The 15,650-nt window shown below is 44.9% G+C and overlaps 1 protein-coding gene across 5 annotated transcripts in view; it reads right to left on the minus strand.

The window, feature by feature from the left end:
* Nucleotides 1–1,757: 1,757 nt before the first annotated feature.
* PFKFB3 (6-phosphofructo-2-kinase/fructose-2,6-biphosphatase 3) overlaps nucleotides 1,758–15,650 on the minus strand; it is a 75,147-nt gene continuing 61,254 nt past the window's right edge. For 2 of the 5 annotated variants that reach the window (XM_026721580.2, XM_087935328.1), the window contains exons 11-16: nucleotides 15,379–15,508; nucleotides 14,064–14,126; nucleotides 12,086–12,150; nucleotides 9,529–9,705; nucleotides 6,492–6,514; nucleotides 1,758–3,698 (exon numbers count right to left, since the gene is read on the minus strand). In XM_026721580.2, coding sequence (XP_026577365.1) covers nucleotides 3,692–3,698; nucleotides 6,492–6,514; nucleotides 9,529–9,705; nucleotides 12,086–12,150; nucleotides 14,064–14,126; nucleotides 15,379–15,508 — 465 coding nt within the window. In that variant the 3' untranslated portion in view covers nucleotides 1,758–3,691. Of the gene's footprint in view, nucleotides 3,699–6,487; nucleotides 6,515–9,528; nucleotides 9,706–12,085; nucleotides 12,151–14,063; nucleotides 14,127–15,378; nucleotides 15,509–15,650 lie in introns of those variants that run through there. The other 3 variants (XM_026721581.2, XM_087935329.1, XM_087935330.1) reach the window with 2 other exon arrangements.

Genomic DNA, 15,650 nt, shown 5'->3' on the forward strand with positions numbered 1-15,650 from the left:
GAATTATAGGCCCATTTCGTCACTTCTGGTATTACAGGAAATGACGAAACGAGCCTATAATTCGGCCTGAAAAGCCTTGCAGAGGCTTTTCCCCAGCCTCTGAGAGGCTGAAAAAGGCCTCAAAGTGACTGAAAAAAAAATCAGCTGTAAGGCGCATGCCTGAGCAGTGAGGTATGTTTGCCTGCGGCTTGCATGCTGGCACAAATGGCTCTTCATGTCACTTGTGGCACGCGTGCCTTAGGTTCACCATCACGGGTTTAGAGAATAGGTTGACACCCCCTCTTCTTTGTGGCAGTCGGTCAAATATCAGAATATTCCTATCATGTCACCCTCTAGTCCAGGGGTCTTCAAACTTGACAGCTTTAAGACTTGTGGACTTCAACTCCCAGAATTCCTCCTCCAGTCATGTTAGCTCAGGAATTCTGGGAGTTGAAGTCCACAAGTCTTAAACTTGCCAACTTTGAAGACACTTGCCCTAGTCCTTCTTGTCATTAAAGTAGACCTACCCAATTCCAGCCAAAAGTTGACATGGCCAAAATGAAATTATGACATGTAAATACCTCACCCGTGTTCTAAACACCAACTGATTCCGCCCAACTCACATCCATCGTCCACTATCCTCAACAGAAATCTGAGGAACAAAAAACTTTCAATTCCGATGGTTCTAGTTAAAGGTGGCATTTTAATTGGTCCGTCAATTGCAAAATATATACAAATTTCCAAAAAAGGGGCAGACCTGTTTTATAAGCCCCGCTGCTCTTCACCTTCAGGGATGAGGAGTAGATTAAAAATCATCCCGTACAGACATACAAAACTTAAATTTTCAATACAAAATTTATTAGCGGAAAACGGGGTGTGTGTGTGTGTGAATCCATGGTTCTGCGAGATTAAATAAATAAATAGCCTCTTGCTCTTAAAAATGGTTAAAAAAATCTAACTTCAAGTATCAGAGGGGGAAAAAAAGCCCCCAACCCGAGGAAAAACCATTGCCATGATTTTAAATGGCATTTAAATGGGATTTCTGTGCCATGCCCTCTTCTCATTTTCCACATACTGCAGCCACAAACCTCCTACACAATCCCACAACATGGTAATTAACAGCCTTTCAAGCTTTCTCCCTTCTTTCAAACAGGAAAAATCCATTTTGTATTGAGATTTATGTCTTCCAGAGAGGTGGGAAACGCCCTTTTATCATTCCCCATTTCCTTATTTCCATCTCTTTCAAGTGGACAGCACTTGTAAGAAAACAGTTGGCCTGTTACAAAACACAATTTGGGTGGGTGGGGGGGGCTTTTTGGGGGGGGAAGGATAGGAGAGGTTAGTTTGTTTGCAACCATTTGCTCAATTTTTGTCGTTGCAGAATTTCAAAAGGAAATATTTGCGGGTGGGAAGTGGAGGCCATTCACTTAGGTAAGGGTTTTGTTTTTAAAAGAAAAAAAAAGAAAAAATCTTGCGTGCTCAGGCACTTCTGAGGCCCTGAAAACATTCAAAATTTAAAAAAAAACTCCTTAAAAACATAACAAAATTAAAAGAAGTTAATCTTCACAAGCAGAAAAAGCTTTTTCATTTATACCACCTGGGGTAAAGGAACGATAGCCTGACTTGTGGACTTCAACTCCCAGAATTCCTGCATGGCTGGCTCAGGAATTCTGGGAGTTGAAGTCCACGAGTCATAAAGGAGCCATCTACTCCTATCTACATGGAGTCTTACCGCACACATATAAACCATCTCGGAATAGCAAGTCAACACTTAGGCCTTGGGTCAAACAATCCTTTATTGGGAAAATAAAATCAACTTTTTCGCCCATGCAACTGTCCGCCATGGAACCTTGTCTTGCCCACCAATTGTCCAATTCCGACCTCATCCTGGAGTTTTTGTTTTTTTTCCAGGGACCCTGTGACAGAACATTTGAGTCTTAAAAGTGGGCTTGCGTTCGAAACCGGACCAGTATTTCTTGCATCAGTCACACCTCATCCTGTCAGCGTCAACACCGCTTTCCAAAGCTCGAGAAGATGCGGGTCACGTCGAAAAATTCGCTCGAAGGACATCAAGTTCCCAAAGACCTAAATTACGTTCAGGTATTTTAAATTACGCTGGTATTTTTTTCTATTTTTAAGTGTCCACTTTATTGGAGCCTGATTGAAAACTGGGAATTGAGTGGCCCCTGGGAAAACAGGAGAACGGCTGAGAAATTCTGGTCATAAAAGGAAAGGAAGCTTGTTATTCCTATGTCCTTCAAAACTAGCAAAAACAATCATTTAAAATAATACTCTACTACTACTAAGAATAATTATTTCAACATGTTAAAAAAAGGGGGGGGGTGTCCCTGGAGGCCCATAATAACTCGATCCACCTGAAGGAAACTAACCTTAACTTTGCTCTTAACATGCTATTCTAACGTGTTGGGGGTACACCAGCTGTTCTTCGCTGCGCAGCTTTTATTGGCAACACATTTTAGGACAAAACTGTAGCCCTGGAATCTTTTCCTTCTCTCCTCAGTATGAAAAAGTTGCCAAGACAGATTTATGCTGGACGCACGGCGGAGCCTCGAACAGGAGGGTCGGAAACCGTTTCCAGTGGCTAAAAAAACAAATTTGGGAAACTGGGGAAAAACAAAAACAAAACAGGCCTTGCCCTCTGTAAATTTGCAGATTTCCACGAAGGATTTGGTTGCCGGAGGCTCATTCTTCGGTCGATAGGAACATACCCTGTTTGCACCGCGAGATGCTTGTTACATAAAGATGCTTCTTACGGCTTCGTTGGTCTCCAAACAGACCTTCCCAACAAGCCACACACATCCCCAAAGCAGGGTTAGGACACAGTCTTTGCGGAGACGCGGATGTTTTGGAGATGGAAGTGTTTATGCGCCCCTAAAAAAAGAGGAGAGGCTCTCACTGACAAAAGTGCGTGGTTTGTGCGCTTTAGCTTGTGGAATTAAGACAAACTTTGCCTCTCCTCTCTCTCTTCTCTGCCGGGTCTGGGATCAACTGATCGACTCTTGTCTTGGACCAGTTCGGCAAGGACAGTTACAATTCAGGGGAGAATCCTTTCTCTCACAGGGAACATCTAAGGTGGAAATGAACAGATGGAACGGACTTATGAATGTTAACACTTTTCATCTCCCCTTCGCCTCCGTCTTAGCCACAAGCCCAACCTAGGCTGTCCCTAACCCTTTATCTTTGAGATGCTGGAATCAGCAGTGATCTTCTACAAGGCAAGCTGGTTGCTTAAAAAACAACAACAGAGTAATAACCACCGAGACACGTAGGACGTATGGTGTGTACAGGAACACTTTGGTGCTTGCTGGAGTCTACCAAATTGGAGTAGATGGGAAAAAAAAACAAAAACCAGCTTTAAAGTTAGGTTCAGATCCACAGTTTATATGCTGATGAAATGAGTCTCTTTCTTTTCCTTTATTTTTCTCTCTCCATCTCTCTCTCTCTCTTTCTTTTCTTTCTCTCTCTCTCTCTCTCTCTGGTGTTTCCTCCTTCCGCCAACTCCATTTTCTCAAGTCCAAGAAGGCAAGATAAACCAGCGATGGAGATCATCAACAAGTCAACTGGAGTCCAACGGAGATGTTGTGGAGCAGGCTGCAAAGTTTCGGGGATGAATGATGCCACGGCGCTTGGCTTCCGCCTGCGGTTCCCGGCGTACCGCCGAAAGAGATTCAAGGTTGTGTGTGCGGAGGGTTCAGGTTCTGCGGGCAAAGGTAGGAAAAAGAGAAGACGACCAACATGAGCTGGTAGCTTTGGGTTTGGAGAAAGGGGAGGAGAAGCAGCAGAGCTAGAATGACATGCAGAAGACACAAGCACCGCCACACTAAGGAAAATTATCTAGAGAGGGGACAAACGGGAGGTGACACCAAGCCAGGAGAAAAAGGTTGTTAGGATGTGCATGCAGGGTTCCTGTTGTCTGTACCAGAGTTTTCCATGTCTCTTCGAATTCTACCAAACAGTCAAACCATTTCTGATCTGCAGACAATTGATTGTGTTTTTAAACTTCTTGCCTACTAACATAAAACTGATGTTGTGACCTAGCTTGGTAATGAAATGTCTGCAAGAAAGCCAGCAGGCTTAAGAGAGCACCAAGGACCCCACAGTTCAGCCCTTAGAGGAGGGGAGGAGAGGGGAGGAAGAAGAGGGGAGGGAAGGAGAGAGAGGAGGGGAAGAGAGGAGAGGAGTGATGGAGAAAGCGAGGGAAACAGGTAGGGGAGGTAAGGGAAGGAGAGAGAGAGGAGAGAAGGAGTGAAAGGAGGGAAGGGGAAGGAGAAGGGAAGGGTGGAGAGAGGAGGAGGGAGGAGAGAGGAAGGAAAGAAGGAGCGAAAGGAGGGAAGGGGAGAAGAGAGGGGAAGGGGGAAGGAAAGGGGAGGGGTGGAGAGGAGGGGAGAAGGAGAGAGAAAGGAAAGAAGGAGGAAAGAAGGGAAGAGAAGAGAGGGGAAGAGGGGAGGAGAAGGGGAAGGAAAAGGGAGGGGTGGAGAGGAGGGGAGAAGGAGAGAGAAAGGAAAGAAGGAGGAAAGAAGGGAAGAGAAGAGAGGGGAAGAGGGAGGAGAAGGGGAAGGAAAAGGGGAGGGGTGGAGAGGAGGGGAGAAGGAGAGAGAAAGGAAAGAAGGAGAGAGAAAGGAAAGAAGGAGAGAAAGAAGGGAAGAGAAGGGAAGGGTGGAGACAGGAGGGGAGGAGAGGAGGTCAGGGAGAGGAGAAGGGAGGGAAGGAGAGAAACCCAAAATGTTTGCAACACCTGTTACTCCAACACAAGGAAGTAAGGCTACTCCAAATGCCACACAGCACAGCAAACCCCCTTTGGAAATAAAAAAATGAGTGAAGCTGAAATATCTACATCCGTATTTCAGTACAAGAAGAACCAAGAAGACAAGGAGCTGATGAAAAAGATGGCCACCTGTTACGGGTGCGAGAGAAAGGTTTGCCCCAGCATTTGCTCAAAGTAGGGATGTGGGTGCCAGCACCCCAACATTAAATTTGCCTTCCATATCCATCTTTTAAGCCAGGTCTTCTCTGTTGCCCTTTTGTGCCCTCGCTTTGCTATAACCCAGGAAAAGACGCTGGCAGAATTAATTCCTAACAAAATTCAGTTTCTTAACTTCCCTTGCGGCGTTACAGGAACACAGGTCGTCTTCGACTTGTGACAATTGAGCCCAACATTTCTGTTGCTAAGCAAGACAGTTAGGTGAGTTAATTTCCCACGATGGCGCAGTGGTTAGAATGCAGTATTGCGAGGAAACTGCCCACTGCCAGGAGTTTGATCCTGACCGGCTCAAGGTTTCCGCCCTTCCGACAGCTGTGTGAAAAAGTCCTGCATTCTTTACGGTTTATGACATTTTTTGGATAGGCCATTGATTTTATGATATTTTATGCCAACTGCTATGCAAATATTGTCATATTTAAATAAATACTGGTGGTTTTTAAGTGAAAAGCATAAGCCTTTTGCAATTTGGTGCTGTTTGGATGGGGATTGTGAATTTTCTTGCATGCTTACAGTGCCTATGAAAATAGATTAACTGATGCATACCCAGTGGCATATGTGTTGCAATTACTAAGGCCAAGGCAAGTGTTTTGTTAACATTTTTATTGTTTGTGGCCCTGAAAAAGACCGTTTAGGTAACTAATATGAAATTGGCCAGCCTTTATTGCTTATCACCAGGCGGCATTGCTTTGGCATAGACTATATAAGCCTTTTTTGCATGTGATCTTGGGTGACAATGTGGTGCCTTAAAAAGACTTTGGTTATATGAATAAAAATTATGCATCGCAATCTGACTACAGAAATTTTCATCGAAGTACCAATTTTGCGTGGTTTCTATGAGTGAAAAGCGGATTAAACATGTGTAAATACAGTTTAAAACTGAAAGCGTGCAGGACTTTTTCACACAGCTGTTATCTATCTATCTATCCTCCCTCATCTATCTAGGATCTGCCTGTCTGTCTCTCTCTCCATCCATCTATCCATGCATCCATCATCTATCTATCTATCTATCTATCTGTCTGTCTGTCTGTCTGTCTGTCTGTCTGTCTGTCCTCCCTCATCTATCTAGGATCTGCCTGTCTGTCTCTCTCTCCATCCATCTATCCATCCATCATCTATCTATCTATCTATCTATCTATCTATCTATCTATCTATCTATCTATCTATCTATCTATCTATCCTACCTCATCTATTTAGGATCTGTTTGTCTGTCTGTATCTATCAGTCCACCCATCCATCTAGCAATCTTTCTATCAATCTATTTATCTGGTAGGCCAAAGTGGTATTCTCTCGGTGCATGAAAACAGGAAATTATTTTCCAATGATTAATGACAGAAATGCAACAGCCAGATGGAAAATCAAAAGCTCAGCATGGATTCTTGGCAGCCAAACCAAAAGTCACCTTATCAGCATATAAATTTAACAAATGAGTAAGAAGCAAAGGTACAGCCAGGCAGCAAAGAAACAGGTTAAAACCAATACCACCAACACTAAAAAAAAAAAAATTACTTACAGGCAAGCCTTCCCCAGTAATGGCTGTAAAGAGACAAAAAGAAAAGAGAGAGAAAAGGAATAAAATAAAGGGAAAGAAATCAATGAAGGTGCATGAAAGGTTAGCAATCAGAAAATGGCAGCCCAGAGGTGGTAAGCAATGCGGTAGAAGCAGATAAACCAAGAGACACATGAAGCAGCTGCTTCGGCACCAACTTCCGTGCATGGAGAAGAAACATCGAAATACAGAAAAACCAGCAACTAAGAGTTTGTTTGTTTTTTCAGATAAGGGCAGCTAATTGGGATGTTTCAGACTTTTTATAAGAACAGCATTTCTCAACTTCAGCCATTTTAAGAAGGGTGGACTTTAACTCCCAGAATTCCGCAGCCAGGCATGGCTAGCTGGAGGATTCTGGGAGTTGAAGTCCACCCCTCATAAAATGGCCAAGATTCAAAACACTGCAGTTTGAAATGAGGCCCCGCTTGCTCGCTATCAGGCAGAGATAATTGTTCTAACCTTCCCCATTAAAAAAATAAAATAAAAATAAAGAATAGGGTGAGTCAGGGCAACCTTGTTCCTTTGGCCTTCTGAAACAGCCTTGGGACAGAGATTACAAGCCAACAGACAAAACATTTGCAATAGGATCGTCTCTGGGTTGAGGACTAGCAGCCAAATGCAAAACAGTTCCTTTTTTTAAAAAAAATTGTTGTATAAAACACAAGAGTGCCATGTTTTTTGATGGAGGAGCCCTTCATTCACTGGTCTGGATCTCTAAAAGAATCACACACCCACCCCAATAAAATAAAATAAAAATAAAATACAAGCAATTGATTTGAGAAGGGCTCCTTGGTGGTCTCTGAGCTTGGTTGGTTTTCTTACAGACATTTCATGACCCAACTAGATAATATCATCAGCACTAGGAGGGAGTGCCAGAAGCAAGCCATTCTTCCTATTATCACTGATGATGTTACCTAGCTGGGTCATGAAATGTCTGCAAGAAAAACCACCAAGCTCAGGACCCCTCATTTCAACTCTGAGCTACAAATATTTTCCTCAATCAGTCATTAATCTGATGCCAATGAAATCCTTTGGGCCTAACCCAAAGGTACTTTTTCAGGAGGCAACTGGACTTTATTTTTTCTTCTTTTGAAGCCGTTTCGCTTCTCCTCCAAGAAGCTTCTTCAGATCTGACAGGATAATGGGGAAATGCAGTCAGAACTGAAGAAGCTTCTTGGAGGAGAAGCGAAACGGCTTCAAATGAAGAAAAAACCCAGAAAGTCCCATTGCCCCCTGAAAAAGCCCCTTTGGGACAACCATGACCTGGATGACGGAGAATCTCCACAGACAATCAGGGCCTACTAGAGTTTTTTGAGAATGGGTCGTGGGCACCGTAATCAACTTACAAGCGTGGGGACACGGATTAAAAAGGCAACATGCAAACCAAACCAACATTCTTCAATGCATGTTCAACAAAAGCGTTCAAGGAAAAAAAAAATGACTCCCTGGGATTATAGGCAGTCCTCGACTTCCAACCATCTGTTTAGTGACTATCCGAAATTACAATGGTGCTGGGGGAAAAAAAGGGACTTCCAACCGGTTCTTGCATTTACAACGGCAAGTAGCAGCATCCCTGCGGTCATGTGATCAAAATTTAAGTGCTTTAATAACTAGCCTGTAATTATGACAGAAGCAGCATCCCGGGGTTGTGTGATCGTTATTTATGACCTTCCGGGCTGACTTCTGAAAAGCTGAGTCCATGTGGTGGGGAAAAGGGAGCCAGATTTGCTTAAGGATGGCATGATTCATTTAATGACTACCTGATTCATTTAACAACTGCAGCAACTTGCTCAGTGACGGCAGCAAGTTGCTTAACTGAGGCAAAAAGGGTCGCCAAACCAGGCGCGATCCACCTCAGCCACCGCCTTGCTTAACAACGGAAATTCTGGTCGCCATTGTTGTGGTTAGCCGGCAGCAAGCGCGGACGGCTGAGGAGAGCAAGGACTCAGATGAGGGGCCAGGACCATTAGGGAGTGGACTGCTGCCTTCAGAGATGGTGGGGGCTGGCAGCAGCGATGAGGAGGTTCCCGAGGAGCCTGTGCCAAGTGCGCTTACATGCAGGATCGCTCGTAGGAAAGAGCAGCTGTAGCAGTACGGGTGACTCGGGAGTAAGGCTGCAAGGCAATGGCCCCTCCTTCAAGATAAAAGCCAGCTGTGAATTGCACATTCTTTGCAGGAAGCAAAGACGTTTTGAAACTCAGCCTCGTGGACATTGCAGTATCTTAAGTTGGAATTTGAAGACTCCTGTGTCGTGAAATATTTCTTATCTGTGATTCTTGGCAGTCTCGTACAGTTTTGGCAAGGTTTGTGCTTATCAAAGTTAATTAAGTTTGCAGCAGCCTTTTAACCGGGGATTCGTAAGAACCATTAAAAGGTTTCTGTTCCTTTGGTTATTGTTTATCTTATTGGAAAAGGATTTGAGTCAGAACAGCCATTGAGGTTGTAAGTCGAGGACTGTCCACATTCGTGCGAGATGAAGCAAGTCACACATGCAGGTCAGTGGTGGTTTGGACCGGTTCAGACGAACTGGTAGTAAAAAAAGGTCTCCCACATCAGCCGAGAGGAGAAAGAAGACAAAAGCGCAGGATCGGTTTTCTATCCCACCTGCCCCTGCGCTTTTCTCTTCTTTATCCTCTCTCAGCTGATTGGCGCTGCAGGCCTCAGCCGGTGTGGGGAAAGCTGCATGCGCATAGGTTAGTTGCATGCGCATTAAGATGTGCGCGCAGGTAGGATCCCACTGCTGATGCAGGTGCAAGTTCGTTAGGTTAGCTAGCCGAGAACATTTGAACCCTCCAATGATACCAAGAGAAGGCCAGCAAGGAGAATCCTGGGCTGTCCAACTCGTTCAAATAAAAAAACGAAGCAAGACCGAGCACGGCCTGCTAAGATGTCACACGAACGGGACGGGTCAGGCATGCTGGAAGTTACGACACCACCATCAACCATCACCACAAAAATACAACAACAACCACAACAACAACGAAAGAAAAAAGGAACCAACTTGTGCAGGAAGTTGGATGGGGCCTTCTGGAGATAGGCAGGTATGGACTGGTAAGGCGGCCGAGGCAGCGGCATGTTCCTCAAACCTGTTCATGCGAGGTTTTTTGACGGGGTCTGGACTGGCCAGAGGGACCACGCTATTGCGCCTCATGAGCGCATGGGGCCCCTTCTTTGCATCCTAGATCGGAGCGAGAGAAAGATAAGAAAAAATAACAATAAAGGGAGAATGTGAAGAAAAACAAAAAGGGAGCAATTTTTAATTTAAAAAAAAAAAACCCGGGTTATCAGTTCGGCGTCATGCACTCAAAAGCGAAAAAGAGAGAGCGGGTTTTTTTTTTTTCTCAGAGGGTCGGACTAGATGACCTCGGAGGTGCTATCCAAGCTTGATGTTCTACAATTGCAGGAAAACTGGGATTTGAGAAGCCCAAGAAGAACCAGTTTTTCTAGTTTTTACAGGCCGTCAAAGAGGATGGAAAGATTTGGGGAAATTGCAATGAAGTCTGAGGTCATTGTTTGATCCAGAGAGGGGTGTCTCACCCCGCCCCCCGCAAAAAAGGAGGTGGGGTCAGACTAAAGAGGTAGGCGGAGCCAGACTGAAATCAACGTTCAATTAAACTTGATTGTCCTTTCCCTACACAATGTGGGACGGAAACCAGCAGCTTTTTACTAATAAAAGACTTAGCGCAGGAGTCCCCAAAATTTACTTGTGGACTTTTAAGTCCCAGAATTCGCCAGCCAGCATAGCTGGGGTTGAAGTCCACAAGTCTTAAAGTGGCCAAGTTTGGAGACCTCTGACTTAGTGCCTGGCTTCAACAGTGAGATAAGCTGCATTAAAAATAAATTTTGAAAGGTAAACTAAATAGCCAATGACATTGATAGTTGAGAAGTGGCTGCTTTCACCGAGGAGGAAGGTACCTGGACAGCAAACTAAAGCCACAGAAGTTCAAATATGACCACTGTCTTATCTTTTACCAACACTTTTAAAGCCTTGCATAATATCCACTTCCTTTTATGCAAAACCCAGTTTAAAATCTTGCCTTTCAGCTCAAACATTGGTTAACTGTTGAATACAGATTGTTTTAAAAATGCACAGCCAGGCTTTAAGCCACAGGAAAAAAAAGGCCTTTGATTGAATCCATTCTTATTCCTTATTTACCGGCCACAGTGATGAAAGAATAGAACAGAACTAACAAAGTTGGAAGGGAACTTGGAGATCTTCTAGTCTAACCCCCTGCTTAGGCAGGAAACCTTATCATTTCAGACAAATGGTTATCCCATCTTTTCTTAAAACTTTCCAGTATTGGAGCATTTACACGTTCTGGAGGCAAGTTGTTCTACTGATTATTTGTTCTAACTGTCAAGAAATTTCTCCTTAGTTCTAGGTTGCTTCTCTCCTTGATTAGTTTCCACCCATTGCTTCTTGTCCTGCCTTAAGTGCTTTGGAGAATAGCTTGACTCTCTCTTCTTTGTAGCAGCCCCTCAAATATTGGAATTCTGCTATCATGTCACTCTGAATCCTTCTTTTCATCAGACTAGACATACCCAGTTCCAGCAACTGTTCTTTATATGTTTTACCCCTTAATCCTCCTGGTTTCCCTTCTCTGAACTCTTTCTAGAGCAAGGGTCTTCAAACTTGGCAAGTTTAAGACTTGTAAACTTCAACTCCCAGAATTCCTGAGCTAAGATGACTGGAGGAGGAATTCTGGGAGTTGAAGTCCATAAGACTTAAAGCTGTCAAGTTTGAAGAGCCCTGTTCTAGAGTCTCAATATCTTTTTTACATCATGGCAACCCAAAACTGGATGCCGTATTTCAAATGTGGCCTAACCAAGGCATGGTGAGCAAAAGGGTTGTAAATAAGATCCCCACCCCTGCAGCTGGAAAAACCAACAACTGAACTGTGAATCCTTCGCAGAGCAAGAAAGGGGATTTGTTGTGGTTAGCTGGCAGCAGGTGCGGACGGCTGAAGAGAGCGAGGACTCAGATGAGGGGCCAGGACCATTAGGAAATGGATTGCTGCCTTCAGAGATTGTGGGGGCTGGCAGTAGCGAAGAAGAGGTTCCCAATGAGCCTGTGCCGAGTGTGTGCGCGCGCAGGATTACTCGCAGGAAAGAGCATCTGCAGCAGTATGGGTGACTCGGCTGTAAGGTAATGACCCCTCCTTCAAGAAGATAAAAGCCAGCTGTGAAGCAAACGTTCTTTGCAGGAAGCAAAGACGTTTTGAAACTCAGCCTCGTGGACATTACAGTGTCTGAAGTTGGTATTTGAAGACTCTTGTGTTGTGAAAGATTTCTTATTTGTGATTCTTGGCAGTCTCGCACAGTTTTGGCGAGGTTAGTGCTTAATCAAAGTTAATTAGTTTGCAGCAGCCTTTTAACCAGGGACTCGTAAGATTCATTAAAAGATTTCTGTTTCCTTTGGTTATTATTTGTTTTATTGGAAAAGGGTTTGGGTCAGAACAGGATCTGATGCTGAACTTTTGGGAATAGGTGCCTATGCTATGAGTGCATGAGGTGGGGAGGGGGAGGGAATAGCCCCTTAGCAAGCCAGCAGCACTCACCTCTGGTCTGTCCCGGTGAGTATTCACAGCTTCGACGTTCAGATAGATGGATTCCACTCGGCAACCTTATAGAGAGAGAGAGAGGGAAGAAAGATGTGGCAGGATGAGGTGCATTGCAGCACTTCAGCTGCCGCTGTTTGAATCAGATTATGAGATCAAAACAGACTCAAGGACTTGGAGGAGGAGGCATTAAATGTAGCTCAAATTAAATCAGTTGGGCAATTAATTCTATTTTTAAAAAAATAATTTTTATTAAAGTTTTACAATTAAAAAAAAACACAAATCATGTTTGCATTTTTTGCAATGCCTTGTGGCATCGTTTTTTTCCCATCTTCCATTATTCATATCTACATTATTCATATTTACATTATATATTAACTATTATTCTTGTCATCTATCCAATTATATAGATTTTTTTCCCAGACCGTATAGAATTCTCTTTTTTCTTTCTCTTGCAACTCCATAGTAAGCTTATTCATTCCCGCACAAATCCATATTTTTTTAAGTTAACATATTATCCGTGGGATTACCCTCTGCTTTGGGGCAATTAATCCTTAAAAGCCACGTTGAACCAGCAGGGGGTTCAAACAGCGCCCAGGAAAAAAAGCCTTTTGTCCTTGGGGAACGCCAGAGAGAAAAAGGCAAGGATATCGAAAGTGTAAGAACAGCAGCGTTTTATTTTTATTTATTTTTTAAAAATTAGGGAACAGTCCTGAGAGTTTTATATGCACTGCTCTGTGATAACGCTGGTTATTCTGCCAAAAACAAAATGGGGAAAACAAATAGGGAGTGAGGCACAGGTACAATTTTCCTGGGTTAAACCAGGGGTGGGTTGTAGGGGTTCGCAGGGGATCCCCTAGCTGAGATTCTGCACAGTTTGAACAACCCCCCAAATCCCACTCCTGGCTGGCCCCGTCCAGGAGTCCCCCCACGCGGCCCGTTTTGGATTCAGGTAAGTGCAGGGCGCGTGGGGAGGCTTGGGGAGGACGAAAAACGGGCTTCCCGGAAGTTCAGGAAGGCCGGAAATGGACCCGTTTCCAGCTTCCAGAGAGACTCCGGAGCCTGGGGGGCCCGTTTTTACTCTCCCAGAGGCTCGAGGAAAGCCTGCGGAGTCCGGGTAGTGCAAACAAGCCCCCCACCCGCTGCCGTGGTGCAGGAGGCCGACTAGGCCACGCCTACCCAGCCACGGGGCAGAGAACCCTTTGCTAAATTTTTTTGAAGCCACCCCTGGATAAAACCATCAGTGCAAATAAACTAAGCTAGGATTATGGGGTATTGATTGGGGCTTATACAATCAATGCTCAATCGATCCTTTTGCGTTCCGCAGAACATCTTGAGCCGAACCGCCTCCAACCTTATCTTAACTCCCAAGATAAAAGTGTAAACAAATGGGGCAAGGGAAGGCAGCAAACCCTCTATTTTCCTGCTAAACAGACATGTTGTCAATGCTTCCTTTGTAGCTTGGAAGATCTTCCAAGCCAACTTTCCCGTACAGATTGATTTGCGACCATCATTGGAGCTTGAGATTTCTGTTCGCTAAGCCAGACGGCCGTTAAGTGAACTTTGTTCCCTTTTTACAACCTTTCTTGCCAGTTATTAAATGAATCACCGCTGTTGTTTAAGTTAGTAGCGCGGCCGTGGAGTAAATCTGGCGGTTCATCAGGAGGTCGCCCCGCCCCCCCCCCAAAAAAGGGGGAGGAACACGTGATCCCGGGATACGGCAACCATCATAAATATGAACCAGTTGCCAAGCATCCGAATTTTGATCAGCTGACCATGGGGCAATGGTCGTAAGTGTGGAAAAACAGTCACAAGTTGCTTTTTTTTTTTTTCAGTGCTTTTGGAACCGTGGTCACAAAACGAACGGTTGTTAAGGAGCGTCTGTAACCACAGCAACTGCCTTGCCTGCCTGATTTTTAGCCAAGCCGAGCGTGTTGTGTGAACACAGCCGGCTCTGTAATAAAATGGATTTGCTCACCGTAAGCTACAGGACTCAGCTTCAGGACTGTGTGGAGAGGACATTTCAGGTAGGGCATTTCTTCTGAAAGGGGGAGGGAAAAAAAAAGAAATAAAGGATTAGAAATGCATTCCTGCTACACCTGGCCACAAATGGTACCCCCACCAATCCTGCTTTTTAACACTCTCTTTTAATCCAGCCCTTTTCAAACTTCCAACTCCCACAATTCAGAATTGGTGCCCGGGGAATTCTGGGAATTGAAATTGTCCCGTTTGGGGAGGGGTGGGTGGTGGGGAAACCCACTTCAAATCCCAAAGGCTTTTCAGGAGCTGAAGAAGCTTCTTGGATGAGAAGCGAAACGTCTTCAAAAGAAGAAAAAGCAAGAAAGTCCAGTTGCCTCATTTTATAAAAGCACCTTTGGGACAATCCTGACCTGGGATGACTGAGAAACTGTACAGACTTTTAGCTATACAATTTGGGATGGACACCCTGTGAATGATGTAGGGGGAGGAATGGATTTCCCAGAGGAACAATGGCAGGTTACGGGAACCATTTACACCACTCAGGTGACCCTGAGGATACAGATAAACCTCCAAGTGGCCTTAAGGGCCCTCTAAAAACGATGCAAGTGACCAGTTCTGTCTGCAAGGAATATAAACCCTTCCATTTCTCACCATCCTGTCAATGCTGAGGAAGCTTCTGGGATGAGAAGCGAAACGTCTTCAAAAGAAGAAAAAACAAGAAAGTCCAGGTGCCTCTTGAAAGAAAAAAGCACCTTTGGGAAAATCCCAAAGGAGTTTTTTTTTTTCCTCCAAAAGACAACTAAATTTTCTTGGGTTCCCCTCCGCCCCTTTGAAAACATTTCGCTTCTCATGCATCGAAGTTTCTTTGGTTCCAGGGGCTGCTTTAAATTTTCTCTCCTGTTTGGGAGGTGGGTGGGTGGTTGGAGTCAGTTCCCACCCCCCCTTGCAAGGATCACAGCACCCATCCTAAATTCATTTCTTCCATTCCTGCCCCAGGGAAGTTGCAGAGAGTGTAGAGACCAGAGGTGGGTATTCAGCAGGTTTCGAGAACCGGCAAATCCCGCCTCTGACTGGCCCCGCCCCCATCTATTCTCCGCCTCCCATCGAGTCCCAGCTGATTGGCTGGGTCTTCTTGGGTTGCCCTGCACAGGAGAACGGAGCTGGAAAGCGGGTTAGTGGGGTGGGGAGGGAAATGGGGATTTTGCAGTATCCTTCCCCTGCCACGCCCACCAAGCATGCCACACCCACCCAAGCATGCCACACCCACCAAGCCACGCCCACCGAACCCGTAGCAAAACAAATGTAATACCCACCTGCGCTTTTGTCGAGGAAGTAAGCCAACAGGCAACGCATGACGGCCTGATGACAAATCACAAGGACATTTTCTTGTCTTTCCAGCTCCATGATCACCGGTTCCAGCCTCTGCACCAGATCTTGATAGGACTGGAGCGGGGAGGGGCGGGGAAACAGACCAAGAGAAGGTGATGAGTTACAGGTTAGTCTTTTGGCAGAAATAGAGGAGCCGCAGAGGAGCAAGGATCTCCAATCTTGGCTACTTTGAAGACTTGTGGACTTCAACTCCCAG

The sequence above is a fragment of the Pseudonaja textilis genome, chromosome 5 (genome assembly GCF_049901715.1).
Source record: "Pseudonaja textilis isolate UNSWEBS1 chromosome 5, rPseTex1.2, whole genome shotgun sequence".
NCBI lineage: Eukaryota > Metazoa > Chordata > Lepidosauria > Squamata > Elapidae > Pseudonaja > Pseudonaja textilis.